At 35.8% G+C, this 15,967-nt stretch overlaps 1 protein-coding gene and 1 long non-coding RNA gene across 13 annotated transcripts in view; one reads left to right on the plus strand and one right to left on the minus strand.

The window, feature by feature from the left end:
* The window catches only part of tjp1b (tight junction protein 1b), a 129,648-nt gene extending 115,077 nt beyond the window's left edge, over positions 1–14,571 (plus strand). For 8 of the 12 annotated variants that reach the window (XM_065292132.2, XM_065292140.2, XM_065292135.2 and 5 more), the window contains 6 exons: positions 978–1,199; positions 1,298–1,437; positions 1,537–1,960; positions 10,195–10,412; positions 11,894–12,037; positions 14,285–14,571. In XM_065292132.2, the coding sequence (XP_065148204.1) occupies positions 978–1,199; positions 1,298–1,437; positions 1,537–1,960; positions 10,195–10,412; positions 11,894–12,037; positions 14,285–14,379 (1,243 nt within the window). In that variant the 3' untranslated portion in view covers positions 14,380–14,571. The remainder of the gene's footprint in view (positions 1–977; positions 1,200–1,297; positions 1,438–1,536; positions 1,961–10,194; positions 10,413–11,893; positions 12,038–14,284) is intronic. The other 4 variants (XM_065292137.2, XM_065292145.2, XM_065292138.2 and 1 more) reach the window with 2 other exon arrangements.
* On the minus strand, positions 3,525–8,045 carry LOC135781570 (uncharacterized). Its single transcript, XR_010545176.2, has 5 exons — positions 7,584–8,045; positions 5,571–5,630; positions 5,385–5,486; positions 5,206–5,285; positions 3,525–4,801 (listed from the first exon to the last, which is right to left on the minus strand). It is a non-coding gene; the product is annotated as an uncharacterized lncRNA (long non-coding RNA).
* Positions 14,572–15,967: the final 1,396 nt, after the last annotated feature.

Genomic DNA, 15,967 nt, shown 5'->3' on the forward strand with positions numbered 1-15,967 from the left:
TTTTCCAGTTTGAAGCTAATAAAGAAATGCAAGTTAATCCGACACTGACTGTGTTAACACATTTGTGCAAAACGTCATTGCGTTAGCAAAGGTCATGGGTTCGATTTCCAAGACTATGGGGGACTGGCAGACTATGAATCATCAAGTTTTGCACTTCCATGACAGCTGAGCACATGCTGTCATTAAAGGCGGGGTGCATACTTTTTGAAAAACAGTCAGGCCGACTACCAAAACACACTTGTAGCCAATCAGCAGTAAGGGGCGTGTCTACTAACCGAACTCATTGCCTGGGTTGCATATGTGTGGGGCGGGTCTTTTAAAAGACGGTCCAGATTTGTTTAGGTGATTTCAAATGTCAACATTGGCTTTCAGAGATCATGCACCCCGCCTTTAAAGGGATAGTTTACCCAAAAAGGATAATTCGGTCATCATTTACCCACTCTCAACTTGTTAAAAACCTGTATAAATTTCTTTGTTCTGCTATACACAAAGGAAGATATTTTTAGCGATGTTTGTAACCAAACAGCTTTGGGGCACCATTGACTTCCATAGTATTTTTTTCTATGTTTCATGTGATTTCTACTATGATATCTTCCTTTGTGTTCATCAGAACCAAGACATTTCTACAGGTTTTAAACAACTTGAGAGTGTGTAAATAATGACAGAATGATCCTTTTTGGGCAATCTATTCCTTTACAGTAAAATGGAGGAACATACTGTATCTCCTTTTAACAAAAAAAATTAATCTAAAATTATTATACTAATATTATTTGTCTTAAAATAAATCTTTTTTGTATAACAAACAGATTCAGCAGAACCTACCCATCAATATTTTAGGAAGCTTGCAAACTTTCTTTCTTCATATGCTTTATTAACAAAAGAAACCCTACAGTGCCCTCTGCTGGATGCTTCACACTTTATGTTCAGTGTACTATCAAATCTTCGCAAGTTTAAATCATTTGGTCATCTGCCTCTAGAGCTCCAGAGCCCCAGAAACCTCAGACACGTGTAGGGGATGAGGTGATTCGCACCAATCATTATGACCTGGATGAAGATGAAGAGTATTACAGGAAGCAGCTGTCTGTATTTGACCGTCGCAGCTTCGACAGCAAGGGCATGAATCAACCCAACCCTGGAATCAATCGCTTCCACGAGCCGCCCAAACCGCCTCAGCCTCAGATAGGATATCCATTTGCCAGGTACCGTTGAGCTTTAAACACTGTACAGGACTGATAATCTACACAATTATGTGGCATTACAGTCCGAATATTACAGTCTATTACACCTTTCACTTCAGAACGGAGTCTGTAGAGAAGATAAGCCCTGTCGACAAGAGGTACGAACCTTTGACGCCCGTCAACCCATCACCTGCTCCGTACAGCCAACCCACCCCTGTTGCTCCGCCCACTTCCCTCCCTAAGCTCAGCAACATAGAAGGTAAGATCATAAATAACCTGTTGCATGAAATTATGAATGATAGATATATTGACTATTAAAATTATTATTAATATGTCATCTGTGTCTATTTACTCCCAGTCAATTCGCACCCAGATCCTCACAGTTCTCCCAAAGCCAAACCGGACCTGTCCGCTCTCAGAGCCCCCGCTCGCGACGACCCCATCCAGACCAATTACCAACCCCCCAAGTCCTCCATCAACGGCACCGATGCCCCTCCCAAAACGCTGGGCATCCCGACCAGCTACAATCGCTTCGTCCCCAAGCCGTACACCAGCACCGCCCGGCCCTTTGAGCGCAAGTTCGAAAGCCCGAAATTCAACCACAACTTGCTTCCCAATGACACTCAGTCCAAGCCCAGCATCAATAACAACCTGAAACCTCAGATCTCACCGCAGCCGCAGGACACAGACAGCGGGGTGGACACCTTCACTCGAACCATGGACAACAGGCCCAAATATCAGCACAACAACATCAGCGCTGTACCCAAAGCCGTTCCCGTCAGGTAAGACGATGACGTAGAGTTAAACTTGTGTTTTTATGAAACAAACATTATGGTTTTTATTTTTTTTATTGTTGTGGGTAAAAATCTTGCAGCACGTTTTCTTAAATGCGATGGAATATTGTGGGATATTTATGCAATTTAATGCGATAAAAATGTAAAATAAAAAACTGTTTGCTGCTTTTGCAGCTTTTCAATGATGTTCACGTCACATAATCACGTCACTTCGTAACATTCCCATGGCAACAGGGGACATGGTTGCACTTGTATGAAGTAAATGCTAAATTTTTCAACTTTCTGCTAAGATATATGTCTTTTTTGCAACGAAAATGCAGGGATTATGAAATCATGCAAGCCCCGCATATTTTGCGTGCGGAAATCTGCAATTTATGCTGCGAAAGTGTGGCGTATTTGAAAAAATGCGGTCCCTGCATAAATATGCAGACTTTGGCTGATTATGCATTAAATCATGTGATCACATAATCACGTTTTTTTTTTTTTTTTTTGAGGAATAAATTATACATTTATAAAAAAAAATTATAGATACATTATATTTAGAGTATATATTTTTTTTAAATATTGTGGTATTTTTTACAATTACTTATCTGTGAGCGTCATTATTTAAAAAATAAAATGAATGTGCCCTCATAATCTTTAATCAAAAATGCAAATCTTCCATCCTCAAAATGATCTCTCTTTACTTCCGATCACGAGTTATGGCTTGAGGGCGGGGCCCGGAAAAAGATTACAACGATTAGCAACATGACCCAACTTACAAAGATCCAATCAATTCTCGCTGAACGAATTCAAGTCCCGCCCTATCTTTATTTCTCATTTAAGAAGCCGTTTCACTTGGATATACATCACGACTCGGAAAATAAGACAATCGCTGCTATTTCCGTTTTATTGTGGCTTTAAAGAATGCAAGAAATGTTGTGTAAGGATTATGATAAATAAAAAAAACATTATGTTAAATGACACTGCATGAAAAGAGGTGTATCCGTACTAGGAAACTCCTGTAAACACCACTGATTTTCGGAGGTATCTACTAGTTCCACTGAGGGTAAACTTCTAATTCCACCAAGTTAGGAAACTCCCGTAATGATACCAATTCGGATGTATCTTGCTGATGGGATATTCCTGTGGTACATGCAGCCATTTGTTGCCATGGCAAATAATCCCATTGAAGATTTTGTCAGGGGACATTTTCACACCTGCAGAGATACTGGGATTTCACACCTTTGCACAATTCTAGTGTCCCCATTGGTGTTTAATCTCAACACTGATTGGTTGCTTTTAAAACCCCCTCCCAAAACTCTGACAACTATTGGGACACAACTTTGAAACTTTCCAGTTGAGATTATTTGATTGGTTACACTTTGTATTAAGCCCAACCCAAGCCCTCATAGCTTAGTGACTTGATTGGTTATTTGCCTGCTATGCAGATAGACTACAATCCCCCCCACTATATATATATATATAAACCCTTAAAAAAAAAAAAAAAACTTGAATTGAGTTTGAAATGTTTATTTAATAAAAAAACTGAACAATTCACAATTGTCACAATCACAAAATAATATTACACACAAATATTAAAAGTTGCATACATAAACAATACTATTTAAACTCATAAATATACAGACAGAGAAAGCAATATTAGAGTAAAATAAAACAAAATAAAAGCAACAATGAAAACTACATTCAAAGCAGTACAATGTAATGTAGCAGTGGCGGCTCGTGACTGCTCATCCGAGGGGTGCAAATTCAAAATAAGTGTTCGGAGTGTCATTGCTTGCGTTTTTAAAATATGTTTGTTGCTTTATGTAAACCATGTGCATCACGTGTTTAGTCAAAACACGTGATGCACATACACGCAGAACACATATTTTGAAATTGGGAACCGCACAAATGACTGGCTATATACATGTTGTGACAGACTTTGCATCGAGTGCTCACAAAAAAAGAAGTCACCAGCTGCCACTGTAATGTAGTAAATATCTAAATAAAATGAACAACAACTATATTGATCTTGCTTTAAGAAATCAGTCCTACACTGCAAAAAAATGACTCTCTTACATAGTATTTTTGTCTCGTTTTCAGTAGAAATATTATTTAAATAAAATGCTTTTTCTTGATGAACAAAATGACATAAGAAAATAAGTCTAGTTTTAGACAAAATAAATAAATGCACAAAATTTAAGTGAATTTGTGCTTAAAACAAGCAAAAATATCTGCCAATGGTGTGAGAAAAAATCTTAATGTTTCTTTTTTCTTAAAAACTTAATTCAAGCACAATTTTCTCACCCCATTGTTATATATTTTTGCTTGTTTAGGCACAAATTTACTTAAATTGTATATTTTTGTCTAAAAACTAGACATTTTCTTAGGTAATTGAATGATTTAAGAATTTTTAGTTTTTCTACTAAAAACAAGATAAAAATCCTAAGTTAGAAACTGATTTTTTGCAGTGTAGATACAATTGCAGAGGTCTGTCTTGGAATTATTCAAGAATTTCTCACTGTAAAACCTAAAAGTTAACTAAACTCAAACCATTTAAGAAAACCGGTTGCATTAAACCATTTAAGTTTTCAAACAAATTGAGTCACATGCAGTTATGCACTTATATTTAAGTTCACACTAACTAAATATAAGTGCATAATTGCACAAGACTTAAGTTCACAGTACTCAAATGTATGTTTTTTTGAAACTTAATGGGTTAAGGCAACCGATTTCCTTAAATGGTTTGAGTTAAGTTAACTGTTAGGTTTTACATTGTAAAGCATATACTTGTCAGCAAAGGTAACGTTGATGCACCCTCATCTGGACAGACATCTCTTTGGAGCCCTTTGGAAATATAAAAGTACATATAAGTATTTGGCATAATACTAATACACATATACGTATACACATATACGTATACACGTACACACACACGACAAATCAAATGACATAGAATTAAAGTTGTACATTTTAGAAAGTTTACATTAAACCAATGGTTCTTAACGTAATTCCTGGAGTCCCACTGCCCGGCATGTTTTGTATATCTCTTTTATCTGACAGACGTAGTTCAGTTCATGGAGATGCCTTCTAATGAGCTGATGATTTGAATCAGGTGTGTTAAATAAGGGAGACATACAAAATGTGCAGAGCAGTGGGCCTCCAGGAATAACGTTAAGAACCACTGCATTAAACTGTACAAAGATACAACAATATATGATCAAAGAACTTCTTAATATTCATCTTCTTACTTCATTTTCTGTGTTGATGTCCTCAGAGTCTCTGTGTTGTTCTGCAGCTTCATTACAGTAGGCTACTTCAATATAGTTGTCTATCAAACACAAAATAAAAAAAATAGAATCACATACATCATAACACATCTATTTACGATTTAACCTGTTTAATTTAATAGTTTAATTATTAAACTTACATCATTTTGGCCAGATTGCAGTGACATCAATTTCTTCAATGTCTGGATCAATCTGATGTTTTAGCTTTCACTGTTACTTCATTATATTTCTCTGGCAAACACCTAATTAAAAATCAAAATCACAATACATCCGTTTACTATTTAACATGTTTGATTTTAATGTAATCATTGAATGATTAAACATACATCATCTTTACCCAGAAACCTCTTCATCGTCCACAAAGTTGACCACAGTGTACATGACCTCTGTAAACACAAACATGAATAGACTTCATATTTAAAAAGATGAAGAACAGTAAACATATAACGCAGTGGCGAACCGTGGGTACTTCAGCTGGGCCTTCAAAATATGCTATGAAGTGCAAATGCCTCTCCATCCATAATACTAGGCTATTCGTATTTTGTTAAATCATACAGTGAACGTGTAAAAATTCTGAGCACGCAAAGTTAAATTACAGAATGGGCATTGTCTGCCTTTAAATGCAGTTTTAAAGTTTAAAATTACTTTAATCTAACTGAAACACAAATCCAGATTCTGCTGCTCTGTAATGACAAGGGCTCTGTAAATTTGCATTTAACAAGCTTAAATTATGTTCTTTAATTTATTTTTTATTTTTTGGAAATATATATTTAGCTGTAGGATACCTTGTTAATCTTTTTCATAAGGGTAAATATAGCACCCTGCGTTCTCAGTGCACCTCCTTGTGGCTTATAACTGTTGTTATATTATATCCAGGGCTCGCAAAATCTCTAGCCCGAGCCCCGAGGTCCCGGGGCTATTGGGAATTCTTGTCGGGCTACCAAAATGTATCTCCGCCCTGCCCATCGGGTATAGCGAGGTAAAAAATATTTGAATGTTTTCGCATTCTCTCAGATTTAGTTAGGAAATTATATTGTATGTAATTCGGCGTCGTCTGTCAGTCATTACTATCCTCACGTAACAAGTGCAACTGTCAGGAAGTAAAAGTATAATTAAACCCATTATTTTTCTCGTGTTCGCGTCATATGCACAGGCTCCTCTGCACGCGCTTCTCCCATCTGTGCCCTTCACGAGTACGCGCTTAAGTAAATTCGTTTTTACCTCAGCCCTATCAAGCTAGCCACAACGTCAATCAAGTTTTCCGCCATTTACCTCAACCACTCTCACCACAGAGATTCGGGCCATTAGACTGTATTAATATTAACGGTCTATGATCTTCGTCTTTGGTGTTTTACGGCAGCTCGCAACCAGTTTGTTGCATGATTAGGACTTCATGAAGGCTTACAATGTTTTGTTTTTTGCCCGCCCACTTGAAATCAAAACGTGATTGGTCGATTTGCCCGTCACTCTCCACACCAAAACACATAGCTTGGCCTTCCCTGGGATTCATGAAGTCCTAACCAATGAATGAGCCAGATAACCGGGCCTTAATAGAGACAGACGATTCTGATTGGATTAGATGTTTTCATGACATGAACCTGACAGTAAGCTTAACGTTAGAACATAGATGAGAGAAAATATATTACATGTATTGTATTAAATTGAATTAAATAGAAATTTAAAAATGTAAAAACATATTTTTATTGAATATTATTTATTTGTATTATTATAATAAAAAATCTTTTTATTAATTTTTTTAGGCCTTCTCTGAAGGCGTAGAAGGCCCTGAAGGTTCCCCACTGATATAACGTTTAAATATATTATGACTCCAAGCTTCTTTACAATTAGCATCTAGGTTCTCTTAAAGTGAAGCTGGCTTTGTTACAAATCAATATAAAGCTATTAAAACAGTCTTGAAAAATAAATAAGCAGCATCTACCAGAACTGAATGAGCTTTTAAATCAACATAAGATCGTCTGTACCATTTAAAATAGCAGAGAGACACTTGCTAGCTGCTAACATTTCAAACACACCAGTTACTGTTGTTGTGTTTTGTTTTAAGCAAATAACGTGTCATCTTGGCTTCTTTAAAGTTTTGTTTTTAAAAATTTAAACATCGAATTGATTCTTTTAACAGCCCGGTTTGAATGTTACTTCGCGTATTTTTAACCTCATGTTTACCGCTGTGTACCACGTATAACCTTAATGTTTTACTGTTTGTGCTTTAAATTCAAACAGTTCTAGTATAAAGACAAAAACGAATCATAGTAAATAACATAATATGAACAAATAGGCAACCGATCAGCGCGATGCAGACAAATTAATTAAATCAAACTTACCTTACTGTTAATGAGCAAACACAAACAAAGAGACGGAGTAGTCCAGGCAGTAATGGTTCGCGATTTTGAATTTTCCCGTCAAGCCCATAGGTTGAGCAGTCGCACCTGAAGGGTGGGGGCAGATGAGTAGGTGCAGGTGCATTCTGGGAAATGTAGTCCTTTTCTTTAATATACTTTTTTATAATGCGCATTTTCACACTATGCATTGTTCTTTATACTTGATTATTAATAAAAAATAAAAAAATATTTTTATAAAGTTTATTACGTTTACAAAACATGTTTAGTTGACAAACATGTTAACAGTTATTTGGAATGATGCTCAGATTTCCTTAAATATAAAATCTTTGTGAATCAGCACCTTCTTGATGAAATACAAAACTCTTTAAACATGCCTCAGGAATTATCTCTGGGTTTAGTGGATTAACTGCTCATTGGAAACATTGAACGTATACCTAAATGAATTCTTACTTAAATATAAGTAAATATAAACTAATGCTGAGTTAAGACATTTAACTTACTGAACTTACTTAACTACAACATGAACTCAAATTAATTTATTGTAAATTACTGCATTAACTAACAATGAAAAACATGTCGTAGTTAATGATGACTCTTCAATAGTTTATGATTAGGATATGCTGTAACTCAGCACTAGTTCATGTTAAAGTAAAAATACATGTATGTCTTTTTTCACTTTGATATATGGACCCTTATTATATTATAAAGTCCCCATCTCTTTTGTTTAAATTGATTGATTGAAGACAAACATTATAATATGTGGTCTGACTTTGTGCAAGCATGCATTATCATATGCTAAAAGTTACCTCCTCAGATAGACTAGAACATTCATGGGTGCCCGAACATTTTCCTTACAAGGGCCAAACCTGACTGAGGGCCGTGGGCCAAAAGTAAATGTTGTTGTGTTATATTAAAATTAAGGTTGCCCTGATAACCCCTAATTTATAATTTTCTAATATTTTAAATATAAATAAGCAAACATTACTCTGTTTATGCATAACTAATGCAGTTTTATTTTCCAAGGCTTTTTGTAGAAAAAATAAATCGTTTTGCCAATCAATTTTAAATATCCTTTTCTCTGTGTGCCACTGCCGCAACCTCTTCATTTTTAGCCTATAGTACCCGAGTTCATTAGGTTTCGTGATGCATTTTATACACCTTCAAGTATGCATGAAACATAAAAAAATTAAAGGTCTTTTGTGGGCCAACTTTGGGCACCTCTGGATTAGAAGTACAGTAGCTGACAGGTATCTGCAGATATGTTTACCCGAGTTTGTCAGTCTGTTTCACCCAACATGTTTTGCATCCACATGTGAAAGAGTGTCTTTTAGATTATGGACCTGTCTATTGATATTTTTGTTTCTATTTTAAAAGATTTAATGAAATGTTAGGGTAGAATTATAATAACAATAGAAACAGTGAACTTCAAATCATGAGACATCAGCAAAAATAAGCAGCTTTACATTTCACTGACTAATTTATCAACATCAGCTAGCAAAAATGAGTTACATGATGTCATTTGAACGGCTTCTTTTAAATGATGTATGCAGCATTGAGACATACGTGCACAATATTCTGACCTAGGGCAGTTGGAGAAATGTTTTCAAAGTGTTGGAAATATATATTCTGAAATAACATTTGTTGCATTTCTCTTGAGTCAGAGACATAATTTTCACACATTAAAATGGTAATTGTGTCCATTGAATTTTAGTTATTTTGAATGATGCTTAGTTTCTTAAATAGACTAATTAAATTATATTAATAATAAACATATTTAGAAAACACAGTTTTTATGTACCACAATACTGTATGTGTTGTCTTAAAGAGACATGGTTAACCCCCCACCCCACCCCACCCCACCCCACTCAGCTCTGAAAACAAAGAAGACAGCTCTACCTGTGGGTCATTAACATATAAAAAGCCCTTCACACCTCACACCCACCGCTCCTCACAACCAGCTGTAAGGATTCCTGGAAACTTCCACCAGTTCCCTTTAAACATCCACAAACGTAAGGTTTCTGGATGTTTCACGAGTTTACTTTGGTGTATTACCTTTCCAAGCACTCTGCCTCAAAAATCTGGCAAACCTAAAGTTTAGCAGGGATTTCCCATTCCGTATTTGTCCGTATACAGCTCTTTTCATGCAGTGTGATGTATTGTTTTTCACCATAGCACTCAAAAACCCTCCGTTAAAATCGTCCCTCAATTCAAAGCTTTGCTTCTGTATTGAATTAACCACATTCAATAAATATCAAGACAATTACTGTCATACTACAAATTTCCTGCCAAAAGTAATCTTCTTCTATCATGCACATTTTGTTGGAGTTTAATAGCTCTGTGCAATAAAAGTTTTGTTTCATATTAATTTATCCATTTGAGCTATTTAAGGGCTACATTTAGTGTCCATATATCACTAAGAAATGCTGATGGTGGGTGTATATGGCCCTATATTAGCCTTAATGTACCTGGATGAAACTTTTCCACTATTGTACATGTAGACCTTTTCAAAGCAAACTAATAAAATATTGTCCGATTTCTTGATTATAACAGATTTAGTTTATTCCCCTAAATCAAACACCTGTGCATTTTCTAGCCCTAGTGCATTGGATGATGACGATGAAGATGAAGGTCACACGGTGGTTGCCACGGCGCGGGGCATCTTTAACTGTAACGGCGGAGTCTTGAGCTCAATAGAGACGGGAGTCAGCATCATTATTCCTCAAGGTGCCATCCCGGATAGTGTGGAACAGGAGATTTACTTCAAAGTGTGTCGGGACAACAGCATTCTGCCCCCATTGGACAAAGAGAAAGGTCTGACATTTTTTGTTTTAGTACTTTTTTATGTCTCAGGTGTGTCTGAAGTTTTAGCTCAAAGTACCTCACTGATCATTTGTTATAGCAAATGTCTAAAACACCCTTATTTGGGTGGGAGCAATAAGCGCTGTTTGTACATGGGTGTACCTTTAAAAGAAAATGAGCTAAAGCTCCTCACTCCCTTACCAACAGACAGTGAGTGCTTTTGGTAAATTAGTGCTACAGCGTGCTAACAAACACGTTTAGAAAAGCTTTTGGGTAAGATTAACCAGTCAGTGGGCGGGGCTTTAGTATGACGTTACATTAACAAGATAATCAAAACGGCATATCTAATGAGACTACTTTGGTTTAAAGGAAAACACCATCGTTTTTCAATATTTTACTATGTTCTTACCTCAACTTAGACAAATTTATACATACCTATCTTTGTTTAATGCGTGCACTTAATTTTTGTACAGCGCCTCGTGAATGTGTTAGCATTTAGCCTAGCCCCATTCATTCCTATGGCTCCAAACAGGGATGAATTTAGAAGCTACCAAACACTTCCATGTTTTCCCTATTTAAAGACACAAGTAAATATGGTGGCACAAAATTAAACTTTAGTTTGGAGCCATAGGAATGAATGGGGCTAGGCTAAATGCTAACACATTCAAGGAGCGCTGTACAAAGATTAAAATTGCACGCATTGAAAAAGATAGGTATGTATTAATTCATCTAAATAGAGGTAAGAACATAGTAAAATATTGAAAAACTGTGGTGTTTTCCTTTACTGGGGATGAAAAAAGCAGTGGGTGGATTTTTGTCATGGTAGGGTTGTTGTGTTCACGCACTGCCAACACACCTTTATGTCCAAACACCTTGTAAATTTGGATTTTGCTTAATATGTGCCCTTAATAAATATACTAATTTATGTTTGGCTTAATTTAAACCTTATATGTTAAACTGGTCCTCATTATTTACACTACTTAAATTAACTCATTCCCTGCCAGCCTTTTTTTTTATGTCGCCCGCCAGCATTTTTGTGGTTTTACAAAACATATTATTCTTATAATATATAAACATACAAATGTATCAAATAAAAACAGACACTCTGTTTTCAAACAAATAAAAAAAATTTCATCCTATCTTCATTTGTTCTCTTTTTATAACCTCTTAAATATGGGTAGGTTTCTTTAGAAATTCTAAATTTTAAGCAAAAAGCTGAAATAATTGTAATTTTGTTAAGAGATCAGATTGAGCGATTATCAAAACACATGATTAAATTCGTTTTTGCTTCAGTTTTTTTATTATCCACCATCTAGTGGATAACAGCGGAATAACAGATTACCATAAAAACTCATCAGGAAAGCGTCATTGGTAGGGAAAGTTTTCTCTTAATTGGTGGAGAAAGAGTAAAATGTATCTTGAAAAGAAGCTGTTAAAGTATATTAATGTATGGGGATAAGTATTAAGTCATTTATTTCTGTGTTTCATTACAGGTGAAACCCTGCTGAGTCCTCTGGTGATGTGCGGCCCTCACGGTCTGAAGTTCCTGAAGCCCGTTGAACTCCGTCTACCACACTGTGCGTCTATGACCCCTGATGGTTGGTCTTTTGCTCTAAAATCCTCCGACTCCTCGTCGGGTACGCCGTAGTTTCTCTCTGTCCTTTAATGGGTCTTTTGGTATCGGTTTGGATGGGACTACTTTATCTTTGCTTTGGGTTTGGTTTCATTTTCTGGTTTCAGTACGTAACATCCACAAAATCTTTCTAATCACATGACGCGTTCACTATGCATTTTATCATCGGTCACAAACAGTGTTGAGGGTAACGCATTACAAGTAACGTGCATTACGTAATAATATTACTTTTCTAAAGTAACAAGTAAAGTAACGCATTCCTTTATAAATGTACACATTAATATTTGAGTTACTTTTTAAAAAAAAGTAATGCAAGTTACTTTTCAGTTTTAATTAATTAGAAAAAAAAATTACTGAATTAAACTAAATGAAGTCACATTTGAGGAACAGTTGGAGTCAGAAAACAAAGATGGCAGGCCAGAGCTTGACATTTTTGCAATGGAAATATGCAATATATGAATGCGGTACTTCTAAGTCATAAAACTGAAAGAGATCAACCCTTAGCCAAGTAAGAAAAAGTAACGCATCTATTACTTTCCATGAAAAGTAACTAATTAACGCATTTAGTTACTTTTTTAAGGAGTAACTTAATATTGTAATGCATTACTTTAAAAAGTAACTTTACCCAACATTGGTCACAAAACACAAATGCCATTTGTTTCTTGTATCTTTAACCCTCATTTATAATGAATTTATTCAAAATTATTTCATAGCAAAGCACTGTTTGCATAATTGTTCACTGGTGATACATACAAGCTGTAATGTATGGGAGTGACACCTGCATACACCCACCTTAAGGATTATTAGGAACACCATACTAATACTTTGTTTGATCCCCTTTCACCTTCAGAACTGCCTTAATTCTACGTGGCATTGATTCAACAAGGTGCTGAAAGCATTCTTTAGAAATGTTGGCCCATATTGATAGGATAGCATCTTGCAGTTGATGGAGGTTTGTGGGATGCACATCCAGGGCACAAAGCTCCACCACATCCCAAAGATGCTCTATTGGGTTGAGATCTGGTGACTGTGGGGGCCATTTTAGTACAGTGAACTCATTGTCATGTTCAAGAAACCAATTTGAAATAATTCGAGCTTTGTGACATGGTGCATTATCCTGCTGGAAGTAGCCATTAGAGGATGGGTACATGGTGGTCATAAAGGGATGGACATGGTCAGATACAATGCTCAGGTAGGCTCTGGCATTTAAACAATGCCCAATTGGCACTAAGGGGCCTATGTGTGCCAAGAAAACATCCCCCACACCATTACACCATTGCATTGAGAAATTGAACAGGTGTTCCTAATAATCCTTTAGGTGAGTGTATATTCCCTAAAATTGAAGTAAATCCCATAAACATTTTTAATATCTTGAATTTAGATGGGATGAAAATACCATCTTTTGTTGTTTTGTGGCTTTAAACAATTAAAACAAATTGCCACATGGCTCACCTGATTTAAATGTGCACTGTGTAGATTTTTAGCGAAATCTAGCTGTGAGACTGTGAATTGCAACCAATGTCTCAGTCCACAGCTCACCCCTACCCATCGAAACTTATAGTAAAGCTACGGTAACCACCGTAGGAAAAACATCGTAGTCTGTTATGTATAGTTATTAGGGATGCTTAACGATTAATCGTGATTAATCGTTAGCAGAATAAAAGTTTTTGTTTACATCATATATGTGTGTGAACTGTGTATAATAACTTTGAATAAATAAATGTTCACACATGCATGTATATGTTTTATAAATGTTTACATGTGTATATACATTTGTATATTTATGTATAATTTATATAAATATAAATACTTAATATATACATTTTTTTTTCTTAAAATTATACATGAATGTGTTCATATTTATTTATATATATACATATTTATTATACACCGTTTACACACATATGTGATGTAAACAAAAACTTTTATTCTGCTAACGATTAATCGCGATTAATTGTTTAGCATCCCTAATAGTTATGTTTATTATAATGCATTTCTGTCAAGAGATCCTCCTAAAAGTTACACAATGCACCTTTGAAAGATACAATTGATGCTTTTTTAAGTAATTTACAGTTTTTTTTTTGAAAAAGTAATTTCAGCTGCAGTATTTCAGTATCACTCTTATAAACTGAGTAGTGTGTACAGAACAAAGTAAAGCGACAACTTTATTTAGCCTCGGGTGTGAATGTGGCGGCAATAACTGCTCAAAATGGAGTCAGAAAACTTTTCTCATAACACGATATCTCCACAGGTGACCCCAAATGCTGGCAAAACAAGTGTCTACCAGGAGACCCCAATTACCTTGTGGGTGCTAACTGCGTGTCCGTGCTGATCGATCACTTCTGAAGAGAGCAACAGCTGGTCTGTTACCGAAAGTGAACGTTGAGACTGAGGCCGTGAGGAAGATCGCTTCCCTTCTTCATCCTTTGATCTCCACCACTTTATGAAGTATTAATTCTTTCCACTTTTCTTTGGGCTGAAGCGTCGTACCCAAAAAATAATGACTCTGAGAACAAGGGATTTTGCTTTACTTTTTCACTTTTTTTGCCTTTTTTTTCCTTTTGGTGCTTGAAGACTTGCAAAAAATAACTAAATAAATTAATGAAGAAATGGAACTGCATGACCTGTGCCACAGACAGTATGAAAACGATCCCATTTTTGACATTTGTAGCCTCCTTTCTTCTCCGGATAAGTACGAGCGGAACTGGAAAAAATAGATGGAAAATTTACAAATAAGCGTGACATCCTACCCGCAAACAGAAAAGATGACGTATGTAGGTTCACGGTCATGTGTTTTCGTGGAACGCCGTAACGGATCTCTCCGGATCTGGGAATAAAGCATGTGGGTTTCTAGAACAATTGTGACATTTTAATATGAAGAATGTGACTGTTGCACTCATTTGCTAAAAGACTTCCCTCTCTCCGGCTAAAAACAAAATAGGCTCTACATTTTGAAGCGACCTTTTCTAGCGATGTTTTACTGTAGATAAACTGTGGTTTTCCGAAACTCCTGCTGTGTAGAGATCTATGCATGTGCTATGACTCAGGTCCAAACGCCTGCTACTAAGTTGATACACAAACCTACCCATCATACACTGCAAGCAGTGATGCCTTATCTGCATTCTTTTCCTCTTCTTTTGACCCGAAAGACGAGCGAAAGTCGAATTTCTGTTACAGAGGGAAGTTACATGAAGGATACGAAGTTCTCCCGCCATGAAGTCGCTGAACTGGGATATTTAGCACACACGAATAATTAAGTCTGAACAACAGGTCTGCTTTATTCCACTGCTATGCATATAAAGTCAAATATACACTAGGATATGTTTAAATTACAGCTGTATATATATTGTGCTAGCATATGGCCTTGGTTCGCTGTAAATTACCTTTTGTACATCTTTGTTATTTTGTATAAAAACGTAACATGGAAAAGTTTCTTAAAAAAAAAAGAGAAAACTGTAACATTGGTTATGTTTGTATTCCGGTTACACTTCTGAGCCTTGGAATTTAACTTAGCAGTACAGAGAAAATTTAAATGAATAAAAAAATTAAAATGAAACGCGACGTTATCTTTTATACCAACATATAAATATAAATATATATATATATATATATATATACAAACACTACGTACGTAATAGCATTTTTAACAGTTACGAAGACATTTTTATTCTTATTTACGACCTAGAAAAGTGCTCGGAAATAATTTAACGACTCTGTATTTACGGGTCTGCATTGGTGGGCGGACCCTGACTTTATTTGTGATACCGAATGCTGTATTGTGTGCCCTGAAATGTATTTTTGTACCAATAGACAGTTTATTAAGGCACATCAGTACAACTTTTTTTATATATTACAGCTTCAACCCAGGTTTAGTTTCTCCTCTTTGTGTGGCGACATTTTATTTTATTTGTTTGTTTTTTCTTCGCAGCACATT

Source organism: Paramisgurnus dabryanus, chromosome 23 (assembly GCF_030506205.2).
Source record: "Paramisgurnus dabryanus chromosome 23, PD_genome_1.1, whole genome shotgun sequence".
Lineage (NCBI taxonomy): Eukaryota > Metazoa > Chordata > Actinopteri > Cypriniformes > Cobitidae > Paramisgurnus > Paramisgurnus dabryanus.